The sequence below is a fragment of the Dermacentor silvarum genome, unplaced genomic scaffold (genome assembly GCF_013339745.2).
Source record: "Dermacentor silvarum isolate Dsil-2018 unplaced genomic scaffold, BIME_Dsil_1.4 Seq12053, whole genome shotgun sequence".
Taxonomy (NCBI): Eukaryota; Metazoa; Arthropoda; class Arachnida; order Ixodida; family Ixodidae; genus Dermacentor; species Dermacentor silvarum.
In genome coordinates, this window is record NW_023605652.1 from 6637 (window position 1) to 28269 (window position 21633).

Here is a 21633-nt window from a genome sequence, read left to right on the forward strand (position 1 = left end):
CTATCGGCGCCATTTTGTAAGCGTCGCGCGTACGTCACGCTTCGAAGAAAATGGCGGAATGTCCAGAATAGCGGCTCAGGCCGACACGGCACCGATTTTGGTCAGCCAACTGTTGGCCACAGCGTTTTCCGTCATGTAGACTGCTGTCGCCAACAGATCAGTGGTTCGACGGTTTTTGTCGGCGCTATCTGGCAACACTGCCATAATGGCGTCATTATCATCATCATTGTTTCTAGATTATCGTGAAGCATGGAATATCTCGCTTTCTCACATATATTGCCTATATAGTGAGAAACTCTATGATAGCAATCTGCGATACACGCGATGGAGCAACGCAATGTGACTGATTGTTTATATTTGCCGCGTTAACGGCGGGCACCTGCATTTTTGTCCGTGCAATTGTTTAGGTGAGCTTTACCCTGTTTCTGTCGCACTCACCGGCCGCGGTTGTCAAGGCTCCCGCGCGCGTCTACGGCAGCGCGTCTACGGCGTTGTCAGACAACATTGCAGAATGAGTGACAGTGAACTTGATTCAGCTCAATCAGGCATTATGTTGCACCCGAAAAGCTACTGCAGTTATCTTGCGGTAGTCTGAGTCCCACCGACTAGTGATTCGTAAGCGAGCATGCTGCGCTTTAGTAATGTAGGGCCACTGACGGCTCTGCATAAAATATTGTAAACATTGACTAGCCGAACGCGTATGATTTTACGACCGAAAGTTTGAAAAAACAGGACAAACGCGTGCAATAATGAACAAAACGTGCGCCTGTCCTGTCTTCGTTCCTTCCTAATGTGCTGTATGCGACGTATATGATTAAAATTAGTTAATCATTTCATTAATGAATGTCAACGCATACGTTGACCTTCGTTTTTATTCTTACGACACAGAATTCAGAGTATTTAGCGTTTACTACTCCTAGTATGAGTTTGTGACAAAATTTCTTGTTTTGGTCGGAATCGTTCACCAAAACATACCGCGTTACGGCCGGCACCTGCATTTTTGTCCGTACAACTGATTAGGTGAGCTTTCCCCTGTTGTTTGCGTGAGCTTTGTTGTTTGCGTGGTTCGCCTGGGCTTTTATTTGCCGACAGCCGCAGTCTTCATCTGATGGCCTGTACGAGCGTAGCTTTTTCTTTTTTTTTCTGGGCGAACCTGACTTCAATAATTCAATGATGCGGACCAAAATGCGCCATCATGCCGCGAATTCTGAGTCAGAACAAGAAAACAAAGCAATGCAAGATCTTTTTTAAAAAGCTGTTGGAGTAATAATGCAGGCCACATTGTGTATCGTCGTTTTTGCCATCTTTTACATAATAGTAGTTGTAGAATCTATTTATACAGAAGCAGAGAGGTCAGCTCGAGCTTGTGCATTCTAACCTGCTACTCTGCACATGGGGAAAGATGATTTCAAGAGTATATTGCTGTGATGATGCTCATCTTCAACACAGCAGCATAATTAAAGTCTTGAGGCTAGTCCTGTGTTATGTAAAGATTGTAAAATGGCCCACGCTATTGTAGTACATTTCGAGTTGGGTCAAGGACGTTAAGCAAACTCCTCTGAGATTGGCCTAGTGTCGAGGTTTGCCAGAGAACAGAGAGGTCCGTGACTCCTCTGTATCTTGGACAGATGCAAAATATATGCATTAGTGTTTCTGGTACATGATAGCAAACACAATCGGCCGGTGAGGTGTGCATAACATCGAGTGAACACCACACCAAGTTGTATCCTGCACACAAAACCTATGTTGCAGCGTTTTGAATTTCAGTGGCATATGAAACTTCATTTTGGTGTCAAGTTTATGGAGGTGCCTGTGTTGACGACCTGGTTGAGCCCAGCTATCGGATGTGAAGTTCTGTATCATATAAGCTATCAGGAAGTTTGTATTGGGTCTGAAAACAATGTGCACTATCATGCAAGGCAACTCTTGCTTCGGTGTCTGCGATTTCATTGCCTTCGTGTCTGCAGTGCCGCTGAGATTTAATTTTGTTATCTGTTTGCTGCATGATGCCCATAAGCTCTGCAGTGTCGAGATCCGAAATATAGTGCAGGCCTCGTCTGAACAGTGTGCATTATCGACACTGTTTACACAGTGAACTTGACGAGCGTTGAGGTTTGGCCGTGTGGGCAAGACATACTTAGGGGTGTTTAAGCGCAATGATGACGTGGACAAGCAGGCTTGTACACTTGCGCGTCATTGTGTTTAAGCATTCCTACATTCACATAACACATTGGTGCTCAGCACTGCGACAGTGACAAATGTGGATGAAGCACTGAGTTGGGTTATTTCAAACACATGTATGTCGTGCTGTTGTGGGCTGTGACAGTCAAGCCACCGGCAATGAATGCCCAGTTCCCGAAGGCATTTATTCACAGCCATTTCTAAGCCCCATGACTTCATTGTCAGGTTTCCATGAGCGCAGGCACATAGGACACTGCAGTGTGTGCATGGCTTGAACTGTGCAAATTAGTACATCCCCCGTTTTGAAACAAGTTTTGTTGTTTGACAAATTCTAAGTGGGCCACATCAGTGTGAGCAAGAAACTCCTCTGGAGAAACACTGCAATTTAAATAACTCATTCATCAATGCCCCACCTGCACTGGTGACATACTCCATTACCGAGGCCACTTGACTGACTGCTAATTAGGTGGCCGAATTTTAACTTACCACTACTGGGTCCAACCAGATAATTGTTGGTCAGGAACTTGTAGTTCCCATCAAACTTCCCCAGTTCTTGCAGATGGTTGAGCACCTTCTGGTCACACTACAGCGTAATGCATTCATCGGTTGTCAATGTGTGCAATGATAGTGGCTCTGGTTTGCATGTCTGCTACCCAAACAGTGTCGCCAGGATCAAGCTTTCAGGTATGTCTGTCATTGAATGCACTGCACTTCCTGCTTTGGAACAGTGTGTGCATTCCTTAGCTATCGCAACTTAAATACTTGATGCGAATCAGCCACATTACTGCTCTGTGAATGAAACCTGAGTTTGGAGACGCTGGCCTATCAGAATTTTAGCAGGGCTGAGACCAGCAATGCCGAGCCTTACCCTATATGCAATGAGAGCCAAGTACAGGTTTTTTGGTTTGAGCATGAGGTGCATTTTAAAAATTTATTTGCCTACCTACGTTCACCCTGAAACACAGTTGTAGCAAGGTGTTAAGACTGTAGAAAGTACAAAACAAGGCAGAACAAAAACATCAACACATGAGCAGGCACGAAAATATAGATCCAATGCAAAGCATGATTACAGTGGCATACAAACAATCAATGTACACACAAGTCATGATGAAACGTGCATAAGTGCTGCCAGAGCGCATCCACAAGCATTTCACAAGGTGTGGACGCAACAATATCAGGCAGGGAATTCCACTGTGTCTGAGGAAGGATGATACCTGAAGTGTATATGTGAATTCTCTTGTATTTTTTTATTTTTTTCCTGTTGTCCCTTCAAGATGTGGTGGGCTGCAGGTGCTGATCAGTCGCCACCAGGCTTTAAGAATGAATACCTCGAAAAGCTACATTGAAGAGTGTCCCATGACACAAAGGGCTTTAAATTTGTGACACTGATATTGTAATCATAGAAATTAATCACGAGTATGGAACAATTTTGTAATCTCTCCAATTTTTGGGAGGCAGCACAAAATTGTTTCGTATTTTTTTGTATAGTCTCCAAAATTTTTTTCCTAGTAAAGTTCCCCTTCGGGACACAAAATTTTTCACCTGATCATGCTTTACCCTGTTACAATGTGGAAGTCAGAGATAAAGATGTATTTACAATATATACAAGAGCAGCAACAATACATAAACAAGATGGCTGTCGAGACTGATTCCACCTCCACACGTCAAATTGTCTTCTGAATGGCACCACTCCTGGTTGCGCTGTAGCAATATGATCATCAGACTCCAAAAATTGCCGTATTTTTTGCAAGTTGTTCTTATTATCGAGTCACACTTGCACGCTTGGGACAATGACAGCTCCCACAGAGCTTTCGAGTTTGTGTTCTGCTGAAGCTTTCTTGGGCACACCTTGCTAAGTGTTCCTCGATACTGCGATTGTAGCACTTCTGTGCCTTTGCTGGGCAGGCAGTCCTCGTGTGCGAATTGCCTCCACAGAAATTGTAGTGTCTTTGCCAATGTGCCAATGCTGTGTTAAGACTTCGCTGTTTCTTCTTATGTCCGACTTCGTGGACACCCACTTCATGGCACATCCTGGACAAGACGATATTGCCGACACCTCTCAAGCCATTAATTTTATTTTTCCCTCTGGACGGTTTACTTCCGCTATGCCTTCACCTGTCCCTTGTGAAAGCAAGTAGTTTCATTCAAGTTTCACTCCTTGATAAAGTACAGGTTGAACACTTTTTCTGACAACGTTGAACTCTTTTGAATCTTAGACCGAAAGATCGAATGCTAAAAAGATGTCCTTAGCTTGATGCCCCATGGTGTTAGAGCAAGGCCGTTGCCTCCTATTCGCACTCACTCAGTCCTGATGCATAGTGATAGTTGTCAAACATCTCTATCCACACCGGCCACTTCTATGATGTGTAGTCATATCCTCTGGGGCTGCCCGGAAGATCCCTGCCCGCCGACCTCGTCTCGCCACCCCCCACCGAGGAACAATGGGAGGCTTTTCTCTCCAGCACTGACCGAGACATCCAGACATGGGTCCTGGCACGAGCTGAAGATGCCATCATGAAACACAGCCTGGCAGCCTACGTAGCTAATACCCGTGCCACACGGGCAAAGTAAAGTGCACTTTGAGTGAGTGCGCTTTGCGGCTAGTGTCATTTGCAAGCTGCCGCACGGGAACGCTTAGTGACACTCACTGCAGAGCAGACTCACCGGCGAGTGTGTTCGGCGAACTCACTTCATAGCGTCGAAGTGTGTAGCCTCGTTAGCAATGCTTAGAAGATACAAAAGTGATATTGAAAGAAGAGTCAGGAGTAATTTTTAATGACATTGGTTTAGATTGCTAATGTTACAAGATAATAAAATGTGCCACACCGCAAGGAAAACAGTAAGAACAGCAAAAAGCTACTCTTGTTCTCGGGCTGTTCACGACCACGCCGGGTAATGGCAGTTGTTTGGCGGATCGAGTCATTTTGACTGTTGCTGGTCAGGTTGCCGTCGTTGCCGGTGCTTATAAAGGTGGATTGTAAATGTTGTTTCTAACAATAATAAACTGTTTTCGTGCACACATTTTTATATTAATAAATATAGGCTTTCCCATCTGACTACCGGTCGCCATGGCCATCAATTTGAAAGAACTTTTCCTTCTCGTGTAGCAGCACACCGCCAAAGTGACACACAGCGCGCTGAAGTGCACTCGCTCAAAGTGCACTTTACTTTGCCCGTGTGGCACGGGTATTAGACTCCCTTACCCCTCCTAATAATAAAGTTGACACTTACTCACTCACTCAAACAGTCCAGACACTGAAAATTAATTCGGGGCGCTCCATCATGTCTATCTTTCATAGCCGTGGTGGTGTTTGAGATATAAGACACAATTAAATCAATAAAAGCCTTACTATTTGTTTTTTATCCTGCCAAATTGATGTGCGCCCTATTTCGTTGTGTGTGGTTGTACATGTCACCCTCTTTTGTGTATTACTGTCTTGTATGCCATTTATTTTGGACAGGCCTTTCCCATGTGCAATGTTTTCAGCATGAGCATCCTATGACTTCTTAAACCATCCAGCACTTTGCCTATATTTGTACCTTGATGTCACTTTCTACGTATATTTTCATGCCTTGTGCAATGCCTCCTTTCTGACCGTAACCTGTGACAGGTTATGTGCTGAGAGTTTATATTGGGCGACTTGTGGTTCGAGGCTGAGTGTGGCCAGCCGTGTCGTGGGAAAGTTGTGACACTGGTTGTTGTGTCTACAGCAGCCATGTCGAACAGCAGCGGTAGTGGAAGCAGCGTCGCTGTCTGCGTCGAGGCATGCCAGGAGTACCAGGTGCAGGAGATCACCTACGACGGGCAGGAGGTCTACGTGCAGTGAGTACTTATTACAGAAAGGTTGAAAATTGAGTGCGTTGGTGCATTGTTGGGGACTTGGGAACAGCGCTAAGGGGCAGAACAAGGAAGGCACTCAGACCATCAACAAGTTTTATTTGAAAGAACATATATACTGAAAGAAGATGTACCAACAGATAAAGATCATTTCAGTGTGGCACCAAATAGCCCATGGTTGTACCATGGCACCAAATATTTTTTATTTATTTATTTATTTATTTTATCCTCACGCGCACAGAGCTTTACAGAGTGGAGTGGGGTACATAAATAAACAAAATGCCAGATTTAATAACATGTGCAGTACAAATAGCATCTACAGTACACAAGAGGAGGCAATGTTAGGCTAATACAATGAAAGTACGAATGAAGATACAATGCAAAGAACCGCGTATAAAAGGGGGGGGGGGGAAGGGGAAAAAAACCTTCATGCATGATTAAATAAGTGATTGTATATGGTTGCACAAAATAGATCATGGTCCGAAATGGAAACGATATCTGTGGGAAGGTGGTTCCAGTCATTGGACGTGCGTCGGATGAAAGAATGACAGCTCACGGCATTGAACTTTCACAAATTCAAAGAAAGAAAAGTAGACTGGAGTTTCTATCAAACTTAATTAATCATAGGCTACCCTTAGACACAGCAACATACGTATCCCCCTTGATAAGCAGACCCACTCGACACCACTACTCTCATTCGCTAACACCAGTTTTCGCAAGGACTGACACTTTTCGGTTCTCTTTTTTTCCACAAACAATAGCTGACTGCAATAAACTAACAGAAGCATTCCCCCCACGCCCATGATCTGTATACCATTTGTGTAATTAGTGGTGTTATGTTGTGTTAGAGTTTTATTGGAACCAAGTTGATAAAATTTCCTTAATCGTCTACCTTATGACGACACACATATTGTGAAAAGCTTGTTAGAAACTTGTTTCATCCTGTTCCTTTGTGATTATTCTTGTGTATCCTGCTCACCCTGCTTGGACTTCTTGTCCGCAGTATTTTTAAAATAATAATAAATACATAATAATAAAAAAAGTGTTAGTGTGGTGTTACATTGGCTGTTCGGCTTCAGAGGGAGGAGTGTGTGGGAAACTTGCATTATCACAATTATGGATGTACTGGCAAAGGTTTTTGATATCAGTTGTGTGCACTCATCACGGTACAATGACATGCAGTGGTGAGCCCCATTCAATTGAGTGCAGTGCCAAGGGGCTACCTCTTGCTTGCGTGCATACCAGTGTGTATGCAAGCCGTATGCCAGTTTCTGCGTCGTCTGGCAATTATAGCACAGAGGCCTGTTGCTTGCCGACACCTGCGTCTAGAGACAAATTTAAAGGCAGTAGCCATTAGAGCCATACTGTTGACCGTCTACTCTCTCTATGTCCCACCTGATTTTCGTCTGGAGCTTAGAGAGTTTGAGAAACTAATAGATGAGCTCCCCGAGCCAAGCATATATTGGCAGGAGACCCAATCAGTCTGCGCCAGGGCCTAATTGCATCTCGTATGAAACGATCAAACATCCTGAAACTGTAATCACGCTCCTCTCATTGTATGCAATATGTGAAGCAGGGTACATTCCGACTTCTTGGAGGCAAGCCATATAATTACCATCCTTAAGGAGGAAAAAGAACCATCCTTGATGAGTGGCTACAGACCATAGCGCTAACCAGTTGTCTGTGCAAACTCTCCCAAATTGATGATAAACCAGCTCCTAATCACTATTTAGAAACGTGCAAATTACTAGATCTGCACCAGTGTGGTTTCAGGGAAGATAGGTCAACGATAGATCACCTTGTTCCACATAGAGTCAAATGTAAGAGATGAGTTTATACACAAACAATTCTTGCCAGTAATTTTAGACTTGGAAAACGCCTACAACACACCTGGTGATAAAGAATTTTACAGGAGCTTTCTTGAATGAGTATCTGCAGAAACATGTTAGACATAATCAAGAGCTGCTGCCTGTCTGAACGCACATTCCGTGTGAGAGCTGGCACTGCTCTGTCTAGGCCATTCATCTAGCAGGAGGACAAAACATTTATTTGAAACCAGAGGCTCGTGGTTTCCAGAGGCGGTGGTTAGTGGCCTCGAGCTCCTGCTCCCTGGCAGCGGCCTCTGCTGTATCGGGAAGCGTTGCGCGTACAACGGACAAACACAGGAAAAAAGACGTAACGGATAGAGCGCATATGCGTTTACGTCTTTTTTTCCTGTGTTTGTCCGTTTGTACGTGCAACGCTTCCCGATACAGCTATGCACCAACTCGCCCAGCAAGAAGTTCTTCTAAATGGCCTCTGCCCGCTTCGTGACCCAGACCTGCTCATATAGGTTGGAGCAGAGCAGTGTGGCCTCCCACTGCTGCGTCGTGGTAATTGCAAGCCCTGTGGACTACCGCGGATACGTATATTCGGACAGCCCCACGTATATGGAACAGGTCAGCCCGGGGAGCTCTGCACAGCTTGCACTGCTGCTTAAAGGTTGCTGGATCAGTGTAGGAGACTGGCGTTCCTCAAGGTGCGGTGCTTAGCTGCATGCTGGTCATTGTGAAAATGAATTCTTTGTGCTCAGCAATACCATATACAATGTTTTACTCAGTTTATAAGATGACGTCCAGACATTGTAAGTCTGGCAATCTTGCAATACTTCCAATCTGCGAACGGCAGGTACAGATGGCCTAAACAAGCTTTCTAAATGGGCGGATGAAATGTATTTAGAGTAAATCCTACGAAGAGTACATCTGTTCTTTTCTCGAAGAAGAGGGGCTTGGTCCAATCCACAACCAAGCATAGAGCTCTATAAGGAGTGTCTGCTGGTGAACAGCGAGCACAGATTCTTGGGCGTAATACAGTGTAGACCGCTTTTAACGTAAGTTGCCGGAAGTCGCGAATATCTGCACTATAAGCGGTACTGCACTATAACCAAAACGATTTCAAGCCCTGCACGTATGCAAACATGTAGACCAAGCATGTAGACACGCTTTGTACTATCGCGCACACATCGCGATTACGTTTTCGCCAGTGAGCTGGCGAAAACATAATAGCGATATAGCTGGTGCTCTTCAAGCTCGACAGCTTTGCACCGAGTCAAAACGAAACTGTTTGCCGCCACCGCTGCCGAAAAAACCGTGGACCGCTATTGACGCGATTATGAACGGCGACTTTGCGGTGCTAAGGGCACGCACCCGACGCACGAACCGAGTCTGTACGAATTAACTACCATTTGCTGCAACAACTGGGGGGGGCAGTCGAAACAGCGGTCGCTCTCTACGCGATCATCGATGGTGACTATGCAGTTTTTTAGGCACGCTATCGACGCGCGTACAACCGCGGCCGCTATCGATGCGATCGTGGATGACGACTACGCAGTTATGAAAGCCCGCGGCCAACGCATGAATGCAGGCTTCAAAGACACAAATAGGCTCGAAGCGTTCCGGTGTTGCTCTCATCCACGTACAATTTCAACTGCTGGCTGTGGCGATGCGACTCCGCCACTTCGTTTGGTTTGGACGCTAGCGCCGTTCTTGCTCTTTCCGCGTCACACATTTGTGGCGCTTCTCGCTCACTGAGCTCCGAAAGTAGTCCGAATTAACCGATGTGTGTCCAAATAAGTCCGAATTAACGAGAGTTTGATTGCATTGAATAATGCATACGCCAGCCGGGAGCACGCACCTTGTTGAGAAGCGTCCTTGCTGCCGCCCCTTGTCGGCGAGATTTTCCTGCGGAAGCCGCATTATAACTGGTATTTCGTCTCACGCGGCTACACTGTAAGCGGTATGCATATACATGGAGTTCTATGGGAGGGCAAACGGGAGTCAGGAAAGGCCGCGTTGTAGCCAGTTCTGCACTATAAAAGGTTACGTTATAAGTGGTCGATACTGTACTAGACTCCAGGCTAATGTTCATCCCCCACATAAATGCATCAAAGAAAATGCCTAAAAACGATGAACGTACTACAAAGTTTTGTCATGCACAAGCTGGGGCAGCGACAAGAAGTGCCTTATGACCTTGCACAAGAGCCTAATATGTACACGCTTAGAATACGGCTCCATAGTTCATCAGTCGGCTACACCAAATGCCTTGAAAATGCTGGACCCTGTTCATCATTTAGGAATTTGCCTCGCGACTGGTGCCTTCAGGACAAGTCTGATACCAAACCTCTACGTAGAGTTTAATCAGCGGTCTCTGCATCTGCAGAGATCCTATTGCTGTTTTACATATTTTCTAAAAGTGCAATCAAACTGTGCACATCCTTAATATTCCACCATAAGCGATACATCATGTGCAGTGCCTTGCCAGAAACGATGTGCCGCGAGACAACCCTTTTCACTGCGTGTAAGAATGCTCAGCAAAGAAATGGCCTTCTCGATCATCATTTAATTGCTCCAGCGAAGCTGTTGCCGCCGTGGCGCTGGCAGGTCATAGAATGTGACGCATCGTTTGTAGGCGTTACAAAACACGCTCCAGAAGCACATATTCGAATGCATTTCCTCGAACTTCAGACAAAATATTCGTTCCCAGAATTTACACTCACGCACCTAGGCCTCACACTGGTGTGTCTTATGCAGCCGTTGGCATATCGTTTTCGGAGTTGAATGTCCTGCACCCAGAAACAAGTATTCTCACTGCAGAGGCCTACGCAATAATGTCAACTGTCCAGTGTACAGTCTACGCTCTTTACCACGGACTTTCGGATATAAAGAAGCACATTTCAACCATAATTGCTCGACCTATTTCAGTAGTGCAACGAAGTTCGCTTTTACGGACCGTGCTACAACGGACTATCAGCTACAGCGGACGAAATTAGCAGCAATTTTTTAACAAAATCAGGCGTATAAAGCATACTTTTGCCGTGTCGACACGGGCTGACAACAGACTTTCGAGGGTGAGCCGACGATCATGGCTTAACCTCATGCACGCGCGACCAAGGAAGGTGGGGCGGAAGTGCGCCGTCTCTATTGCGTACGGGGAGAGGCGAGGAAGAGGGTGTTCACCTCCGGTGGCTGCTGCCCCGCCGTGTGGGCGCAGCGGGTGCCGTATCCTGTAAGTGATCTTATCGTGAAAGGACAAAGTGCGCTCAGTGCCGGTAGCTTCGTATGCGCTGTGCTTTCGATGTTTAGTTCGTTCGCTGCTGCCGCGCTTCCTGACAGCACTGTTTTGACAGCGACTTTCTGCGGTCATCGAGCGAGATGTGCTCATGTTTACCTGTGTGCGCATGACACCGTGCTTGTTAATTGAGTTAGTAAGCGAATGTTTGCAAGTTTCTACGGCTGATAAAACTACTATTCTTACTTTGTTTAGCTGTCTACTAATCTGCTATCACAATTAATGCGTCACTTTTCCAGCGAAACTGAGACTTTTTTTTCTCTTACATCGCGACCAAAGTGTCAGAAGTGAGGCGTTTCAAATATTACGGACTTCGGATAAAACGGACATTTTTTGTCGGATTATGAGGGTCCGTTGTAACGAGAGTAGACTGTATTAAGAAAACAAAGCTACAAAAAGCTGTTTATTTACAATCTCTTTAAGTGTTGTAAGATCCTTAATGACATTCTATAAACAGAAGAATCCTATACTCAATGATCTTTATTCAATCCTGTGCACAACATATATGTCGAACCAGCATGTCATCTATGCCGGGTCCCTGGACACAGAAGCATCAAGAGTAATACACTTGCTGACCATATTGCTACATCTGTAAAAACAAAGCCAAGCAATTCTCCTTAGCAGTCCCTGCCATAGACTTGAGACCTTTCTTACGGAAGAAACTTAGGAGCTATTGGCAAGACACGTGGGACACAGAAGCCCATAATAAACTAGATGTTTTTAAGCCATACTTAGGAAATTGGCCACCTATAACAAAAATACGAACTAAGGTCGTCTTAGGATAGGGCGCACATATGGCACTCCTACCTGCTGACCGGTGATGCATCTACTGTCTGTGATAGATGTGGCGAGATGCTGATGGTCCTTCGCATCTTGTTTGAGTGTCGGGAATTAGAAGATAAAAAGAAAAAGTATTTTGCTCGGGCATACAGACAACACATTCCCCTTCACCCTGCAATGTTTCTCGGAATAGAACCGTTTTTTGACAATAAGGTAGTTTTGAGATTTTTACATGACGTTGGTAAATTGCTAGTTATCAGACCAAGGTATTCATAGCATACCCTTTTACTAGAGGCTGCTGCTCTGACAGCATTTTTGTAAAGCACTTGCCTCCCAGCCCTTGGGTACAAGGGCCTTGTCGAGGCACTAGTGCTAATGTCATCGACGCATTTTACACCATTCATTCATAACAAAACTTTCATGGTCAGAGCGCACACCTGCAGTCATTATTTTAATACTGATATATTTACGCAAGTTGCAGCGACTGATTTTTGGCCCCTGTACATCCATTGTTAGCAGTTAATTTCTGCATCTCATAAACAACTCATTGAAAACTCATCACGGCAGTCTTTGGCGCCAAAAAAACCCCACACATCATCGTCATTGTGCACGTAAAGAATAACTGCAACATTTTGCTGTGAGCGCCTCTCATCTAGGCATGATCTATCACAACTGGGCTTTACCACACCACTGCCATGCTTACTGTTTGTGCAGCGTCATTCTTATGCACATGTCTGCCTCTGATGCATGTCATGAGTGTTGTACTTCTTTCTATGGTAACCTTCTAGGTTAGGGATGATGATGAATGTTCTCATTCACAACTGAAGTGCTGTGAACGCAAGATGACAGACACAGGCAAAGTTGCACGCGTGCCGCTAAATTTAGACGAAGTTTGACTTAGAACACTAATCATCCGTAATTACTTGATATTCCTAAAGAGCTATTTTTCTTTGCTGTGATTGGAATGCTATTAAATGGTAGAAATTACATTCGACAAATTGTTGCCTTGCAACTACCTAATTTGGGCCAAAAGGGACCTTCAGGAAGGTTAATGTAAAACTCCACAATGTCACCTGCTACGAGACGGAAGGAGTTTGAGCAAATCCATGTACTGCCTGTCACTTCCCGATTGCTGGGTGCTGACAGTGTCAGCAAATTTGCCTCTGTGTGAAGCTCTGTGATGGATGTAGGTGAGAAGTGGCATCATGGGTTGGCAGGAAAAGCTCACTGATACTCCCTCACTAGTTTTTATAGGCTTCTACTCAGGCACTCACGTAGTCACACATTCGCTCTTACCTGCTCACTTTTGTTCACATCCTTGGTCACCACGCCCGTGAAGTGAATGTGCCGACCTGTGAGTGGTGGCATCTGCAGGCCATGTTCCATGTCGGAGAACCTGACCAAGTTGGCGCAGAAGATCGACTTTGGCCAAGCAGCGGCAGCCGACGAGCAGCAGTTGGAGAAAGCGTCCTTCCAGCCCTCCCTCTGGCCATGGGACTCTGTTCGCGCCAAGCTCAGGTAAGGGTGGGGTTGCTGCATGAATGGTAGAGCACACGGCTCTCTGTAGTGGCACATCTGTTTTCCATTGACCCTCAAACATCTTAGTCATGTGGTTCAAAATGCAACCATGCAACGTGGAGAAACCACCACCACTGTACTCCGTTTCATGCTTCATCTGTACTCTGTTTCAGTCTTCACAAACCACCATTATTCAGGGGCCAGCAGTGATCTCATGGGGTTTAGCTCTGACAGGAAAATTCACTTGGCTGTCTTTGCCGTGCTGTTAGTGCTGGTGGTTGATGTGGCAGCAGCACATTGTGATCGTGGTGCGTTACTCTCTTCTTCATCCGCACACTGAGGAAAGAAAATCCGGCCGGTGCTTTTCTCTCTCGAAACTGACGGAGAAAAACAATGGTTAAGGTAACAGGTGACCCCTGCGGTGCTTCTGGTGAGGCGCCCAGATCATTAAGTTGGTCGTTTTGCTCCTCAGCAGGTATGGCAACAAGCTGTCGTTTTCAGTGGGCCCCCGGTGCACTCAAAGAGCTGCAAAAGGAGCTAGCTCGCCGTAATGTCTGGGAGTTTCACATCCTAATGACGTCATTCACTACTACCTTTCGACTGCTTGACCTCATTGCCGATAAGAAATGCTGGTGTAGTTTCCAAAGATGGTAGATGCATAGGTTTATCGAAACTACCTAGTCATGGCAGTGCAGCATTTACCACAGGCAGGCCCAAAAAGATCCATGTGCTGCTTGAGAGCCGTGCCTTGGCCGCCAGTGCACTAGACATTGCTTAGTGCAGGTCCAAGATAATGGAGCTTGCATGCATGGTCGGTCTAGCAGTACAAGTAATACATCAAGATCACTGGACAAGTACAGACATTAAACTACCATATTTATTCGTGTAAGGCCTGCACCCCCTCTTTGAAGTGCTGAAATATGAGAAAAAAGTTTCAATAAGCGTCACATGCATACCCGCATGCTGGTTTCTGCGAGCTGCTACTGCATGGCCCTTTTCCTGTCGAATGTAATGTTTTCAGTAGGGTTATACAAATACAGTGGGATATTGTTGATGCGATCTTCACGGGAACTGGAAAATAAAGCGTACCATCCGAAATTCCTATTATCCAACCAAATCAAATTATCGGGAAAAGAAAAAAGAAGTGTATTATCCTGAAAAACGTATTATGCAGAATCGTATCAATGAGATTCCACTGTACTGTACTCAACTATATGAATTGATTTGTGAACATTGAAGTAATTGAGTTCATAACTCAATTATCTACTGCTACATTTTTTGCATATTTGGTGGAATACCTGGCTGAGGTCAATGCATTGCATGCAGCCTTTCCAGGGCGCTCGGTTTGTTTCGGGACAAAACAAAATTTAATTTTGGAGTTTTATGTAATCAAACCACAATCTGGTTATGAGGCATGCCTCTCTCAGTACAAAGTTCATCTGGGTGGTCAACTTCAATCGAAACAATTCGTATTGGCCGCGGGATCGAGCGGAGTCGCCGCCTGGCGGGCACTGGCTGAACCACAGATAGTGTGGATCGTGCCGTGCGTTGCCTGCTAGGAACTGCGTGCTTACATGTGCATGTACGGCGTGAATAGCTTTAAATGCTGCTTCTTCCGTGGCAGTACCAGAGTCCTAAATGCTTAAATGCTGTTCTGCATTTCTGACGGTGTACAAAAGCATTTAGCGTTGTGCCTGTCGTCTTTGCACTGTAGTAAGATCAGTGAATGCCCGTGTCCAGCGTGCGATGTGTGATTATAGCATCCTACACTCGCTACAATCATAAACATTTAATTATCGCTTCGCGTTTCGAGAAATTCAGAAAAAGCATTTTACCTTGTGTTAATTAAATTAAGTGGCAGCAGCGAGACTGCAATCTTTCAAGTAGTAGTAGAAACGTGCGCATTTCGTGCAAAAACATGGCATTGGAGGGCAATGTAAAATCAGCTCGCTGCAGTCAGCACGTTTCATTACAGAAAATCGGGCCAAAATAGTCACAGCGGTACACCGATGCGTATCTTTCAATGCATGCCGTCAACCGCCTATTCACACTAACGCGGCGACGTTGCTGCCACCTATAGTTTTATCTCGCGGCAAATAGCCGACAGAGTGCATGGCACCGAAAGCAGCGCCTATGTGCGAAGCATGTTTGAAGGTGTGCAACTGATTACCCATTGGAAGACAAACCAATCGTATCGCATGTGCGTGTTCACACCCGCAGATTCACACGTTCACGCATGCAGTCGGAATTTTTTGTCAGTAGGCGATCTTAAGCACACAAACTTCTACGTGCGCTTATGGTACTAGTTGCTGGCTGGTCCCTTGCGGACCCAAACTCTGCTACATCAATTGTCAAAAACCAAATGCATGATCTCGTATCCGATCGACGAATAGCCACTCATACAAACATATTAGCAGCAAGCTTTCCATGGCAGCTTGCGGGCTGTATCACATCGGCCAGCGGCCAGTTTTGTCGTGGCACACTGCCTTCACCGTTAGGCCTAATTAGTGGTGCTTCGAAAGGTCTGTCAGGTCATCATCATTGGCCTATATTTATGTCCACAGCAGGAAGAAGGCCTTTCCCTGCGATCTCCAATTACCCTTGTCATGTGCTAGCTGATTCCAACTTGCACCTGCAAATTTCCTAACTTCATCACCCCACCTAGTTTTCTGCCGTCCTCGACTGCACTTCCCTTCTCTTGGTACCCATTCTATAACTCTAATGCTCCAATGGTTATCCATCCTATGCATTACATGGCCTGCCCAGCTCCATTTCTTTCTCTTAATATATCAGTTATTCCCGTTTGCTCTCTGATCCACACCGCTCTCTTCCTCTCTCTTAACGTTAGGCCTAACATTTTTTGTTCCATCGCTCTTAGTGCTTGTTCTCGAGCTTCTTTGGTAACCTCCAAGTTTCTGCCCCATATGTTAGCACCGGTAGAATGCAATGATCGTACACTTTTCTTTTCAACGACAGTGGTAAGCTCCCAGTCAGGATTTGGCAGTGCCTGCTGTATGCACTCCAACCCAAATTTATTCTTCTGTAAATTTCCTTCTGTCAAGTATTGGAAACTAAAGTTACTGTTTTATGCCGAATCGACTCGTATATGTTTGAAGAGGCCACACAATACACGGAAAGCTGACAAACCGCCTCGCAACAAAAGTGAGTGTATGGGATGGTACGGACGTTCTCAGCTGCCATTGCCATCTTTGCAATGCACCGTACGGAGGCTTCTCATTCTTGACGCCATTTATTGACGCATAATCTCTTGTCGAGCGTCTAGCATTGTTATTGGACGTACAGTCGAGTCCTGCCACAGCGAAATTCCGGGACACGCGAAAAATTTCGTTGACATGAAATTAGTACGTATATAAGTACGCCAAACGGCAAGGCCGCAAACAACACCGCAACATCATCCGGGAAATCATCGCGATGGCGGGGGAGGGGGGGGAGGGGGAGACGGGCCGAAGGTGGTCAATAAAGTGTCAACTTCATGAGAGAATGCATTTCGCGCCACTGTTGCAGCATTTTTCGTACACTGTGGCCGACAACGTGCGTGCCCGGCCGATCGCGAAACACTCATTTTGCGGCACATGCACCGTCGCAATGAAGCGTTTGAATTATCACAATTTCGTTACATATTTATGACAGTCGGCAAACTTGGCAAGCTTGCGCTTACCGGAAGTTTTATTTCAAGAAGTCAGTCAGCCTGGATTTCTTACGCTTCACGACAAGTAAGGGCGTTACACGAGTCTCACAGTCCGTTAAAAGAGCCATCGCAATGTCATTGTCGTGGGCTCTGATAAATTTTCTGATGAGGTCAAAAGGATCCATTACTTTCAAAGCGGTCGCCGGAGTCGGTGTGTCTAGCGGGTTGTCATTTTCCCCAGACGATGAGACGTTGGCATCATGTTTACAACAGCGGCTGCGGCGCGGCCGCCGTATCTTGAAAGCAATCTGCGCCGTGCACAAAGTGCGCGCCCGTGTGGGCCTCATCTTCTAAGCGATCTGCGATGTGGGCAAAGTGCAACTAGTGCCGGTAGAGTCATGTGCGCTGTGCTTTCGACATTTAGTTCGCCTTGAAGCGAGAGACGGCACAGAGGCCAATTCGCTCCTTGCTATTGCCACGCCCTCTCATTCTAGAGTGTTGACACTGAGTTTCCATGGTCATCGAGCGAGATGTGTTCATGTTTACCTGTGCACGCGTGACACCGTGCTTGGTAATTTAGTTAGTAAGCGAATGTTTAAAAGTTTATACGGCCGATGAAACTACGATCCTTAGTTCGTATAGCTGTCTACTAATCTGCATCAATCGATGCTTCGCTTTCGGGCGAAACTGCAAAATTTTTTCCTTCCGCTTTTTGCCTCAGCGATCATATGTGCCTTCTGCTTGAGAGAGAGAAATTTACGCTTCTTTGATGGCATAGCCATTTCGACCGGACACACACTACAAAAAACGGCGGCGATTGTGGTGATCCCATGCAGTCTTGCGTAGGCGTGTGATGACGTGTGGCTATGGATTGCAGTGGCATAAATTGGTACTTCGAACTTGATTTTGTTCGTGAAAACCTCGTTCAAGCAGGCATACGATCGCCACAGCTTTGGAGGGGCCTTCTAATTTGACTACTCGGCAGTTCCAATTTCAATTCAGTCCTACTTTTGTTTTCAAAAAGTTAGTTGAAGCAGAAATACCGATTAAAACACCTTCATTATAAAGGAACTTCTTTTGTATTACTTTCTATGGGCAGCTGACGGGGAATTGGAAAATCTTCATTGTGGCAGAAATTTCGTTGTAGCGGCATTCGTTGTAGGGGGATTCGGCTGTAATACACATTTTGTGTAGTGCAGTAAAGTATGTGAAAGCACATGTCATTTGGAATGCACATAAGACATGGCCGTCAATTTTTGTTTTATTTCGGACAGTGCGAACTGTTCTAGCGCCTTTGTACTTTATGTCTGTATTACGCTCAGGCACATATCTTTGTTCTTGCTAGCCTACAAAATTTTATTTAATTGTTTACAAAATGAAGTTCCCTGCCTACCCAAATCAAAATCTCTCCACGTCCGTGGGAAGACGAGCCTAATTGGTTGCTGTTGGCTTAGTGTCTTGCTTCACTGTTGAGTAGCACTTACTCAACAGTGAAGCACTCACTGTTGAGCAACACTTATGGATAGAACAGTAATAACAAGCTTCCCCAAATGGCTACAGAGTACTGCTGTACTACTCCAATCGTTCCATGTTCCAAAAAGACTAACCTTTCTGCTCCAAAACTGCTCCAAAATGCTGGTGTGGCTGTTCCTAAACTGTTCCAGAATGACATTTTTTTCTGCTCCAAAATAGCTCCAATCTTAAGCTGGCTTGACCACCAATGCATAAGGCCTCGTTGAAGGCCTCCAATCTGTAAGAAATTGGAAAAGAAATGCGGCCTTACTTGAGTAAATACAGAAGCATTTGTTTCAGAAAAAAGCACAGTGTTTTCTGCCATCAAAAAACAACACATTGAAGCAGAACAAGCCACTGTGCTTGCACCTGCGCCAAAGTAAGTAATGACTTGTGTCATAAGGTTACTGAAGGACGGCTCACACGAGCTGCGCTATTTTTAATGTGAGAGGCCCAAACTGTTCTCAGCAGTGTTGCCAGGTTTGGCTATATATAGCCAAATTGGGCTATGGGAAAAATTTTTTGGCGTCGACTTGGGCGAGTTGGCTTTGTGGCTATATTTGGGCTATTGAAAATCTGCGACTTGACTGTGTTCGGGCTACACGTGGCGCCCTAATCCAAGCTTCAGAGGTGGCTCTGATCGGGTAGAAGCAAATCTCGAAGGCTGTGTTTTTTTAGCTGGCTGAGCCGGCCGCGTGGCTGTGCATGTGTGCGTGCGCGAAATGACCCCCCCCCCCCCCCCCCCGCCTTCCCTTCCCTCTCTGCGCTGTTGTCTGAGCCGGTGGCTTTGATCTTTGTTGCACTTAAACTTGCACCCTGCTTGACCGTTATGCACCCGATCCCCGGGCATCGGGATGAACCTGGGAGTAGTGGGTTTTTCACAGTACAGTGTACTAACATGGCTATGCTCAGGAAGGCAGAGCAATACCATAGGGTCGGGACCATCGGGCGATCATGGCGCCGACATGAAAGAAGGGAAGCACGGGTGGATGACACGCTCCAGTGTGTTCATGGCCACGTCTTCCGGATGAAGACGTGGCCATGAACACACGATGAAGACATGGCCAGCGCGACAGGCACACAGGGTGTGCCTGTCGCGCTGTCGTGTCGCGGCGTGGAGCAACCACATGAACGCGACATCGCGAAAAAGAGTTGCGACGGATTTACATTGTTGTGTGAATAAATGTTATCGTGCGCGCGTAAAGAAATCTCAATTTTATCAAAAGGTCAATGTTTTATGTAGACCTAGCTAAAATATGCTATCATCCCCAGTGAAAATCCGTCCCATGCGCATCCCCAGTGGAACTCCGTCCCATGCCGTCAGCGTAAGGTGCCGTGGTGCCATCTGTTGAGTAAAACTTAAAGCACTTTCTCGGCTCTCGGTGGTGTCTCAGGCCTAACAGCGTCAAAACAAAACAACCGATCTCAATAATAACGACAAGAGAGCGCCGATACTTAGTCTTCAGCTAGCGATGAGGTAAAGCGATAACTGATTGTACTATTTATTTTTTGCTGTCACAGCGGAGACCAAGTTGCAAGAGTGAATTCAGATCGAAGCGGGCAGACTGATTGCTGCCATGTTGTTGTGCAATCGCTGTCCCCAGCGGATGTCATCGCGCTGACTTCCGGCCGACAAGCGATATTTTCTGGCTGGCCAAAAACCGGCGACACGACCAGCGACAGCGACAGATAGCCCCCCGCGACGGCAAAACCTGTCACTCGTCGCCGTCGCTTGTCGCTGTCGCTCGAAAATCACGTGCATGCGGTTGGGCCTTTACTACCATTTCCTTTTCCTGCTAGATGAATTTTTCTTCGTGCTTAGATTCGAGATTCACTTCGATAGGTTGGACGTAAGATCGGATCCTCCTCGGGGAGGAGAATCCAAGCATGGGAAGTAAGATCGGATCCTCCTCGGGGAGGAGAATCCAAACATGGGAAGTGGGCCAAGTATGCGGGAACGTATAAAAAGAATTGGAGCAAGACCCCGAGCAAAAGGTGGGTTCTGCTGCTTTTACTTCTAGATGGTTTGCCCGTAACGTCATGGATGCAGATATTCATTCTGTCAATATCGAAACATATTTGCCACGATGACATCAGTGCACCACGTCACATGAACTTCACCCACCGTGTTAGCTTACCTTGTGAGGTGTCGCGCTGCTGGCTCGATGACGCGGGTTTGATTCTGGGCCACGGCGGCCGCATTTCGATCAAGGCGAAATGCAGGAACACCGTGTACTTAGGTGTACGTTAAAGAACCCGAGGTGGCCAAAATTAATCCGCAGTCTCCCAGCGTCGTGCCTCCCAATCATATTGTGGTTTTGGCACGATATGATTTATTAGCAATTATTAGAGTTTTAGGATAGGGCCTCAAACGTATTGGGGACCCAAAGAAATAGTGTCGAAGCCACTGCGCATGCGCAAGGCGGAAACTGTGTTTGGGTTTTGCGTCGGGCTGCTATTTCATCGATTTAGTGGGAGCCCAAAAGCTACCCCAAAAGCTTTCGTCAACAAACGGCGCCCATCCAAGCGACGGCTCTAAACTAGCACAAAACGGGCTCGATTCATGGTAACGCATGAAGTTTGTAAGCTAGAAGAAGTGATTGCGGTTATCGCTTTCTCTCAACTAACATGCGTAATGAAGATTGATTCATTATACACTGCTGATTCCGAATTCAATTGTCGATTTCATGGCTCGTAGGCCTATCACAGATTGACTTTGCTGGGTGAAGGTCCGTAAAGTTGGTTACTCAAAAATAAGCGCAACAAGCTGCATGCTGATAATAGAATTGGTTCAAAATTGTCTTTAAAGGCGAAAACAAAAGTCTCAATTACTTTGCTTATCATAAAGTGGTATATTTTATTTCAATATTTATAACAGCTTTTCTTTGATGCCGTAGTGACGCTGCAAACACAATACGCTATCCGCAAACGCAAAACGCCTATTCCAAAACTCTTCATTCCTGCATGCCCCAATGCTAACACCCGCAAAGTTCTTTGGGGCCCCAAACGTTAGGGGCCTCAATTCTAAAAATTTATAGCCATCAACATG

At 45.9% G+C, this 21633-nt stretch overlaps 1 protein-coding gene across 4 annotated transcripts in view; it reads left to right on the top strand.

Moving 5' to 3' along the window:
• Positions 1 to 481: 481 nt before the first annotated feature.
• The window catches only part of LOC119434532 (mediator of RNA polymerase II transcription subunit 17), a 42862-nt gene continuing 21710 nt past the window's right edge, over positions 482 to 21633 (top strand). Inside the window, exons 1-3 of one of the 4 annotated variants that reach the window (XM_049659521.1) lie at positions 482 to 760; positions 5896 to 6004; positions 13280 to 13423. In XM_049659521.1, coding sequence (XP_049515478.1) covers positions 5898 to 6004; positions 13280 to 13423 — 251 coding nt within the window. In that variant the 5' untranslated portion in view covers positions 482 to 760; positions 5896 to 5897. Of the gene's footprint in view, positions 761 to 837; positions 1021 to 5892; positions 6005 to 13279; positions 13424 to 21633 lie in introns of those variants that run through there. The other 3 variants (XM_049659519.1, XM_049659520.1, XM_037701673.2) reach the window with 3 other exon arrangements.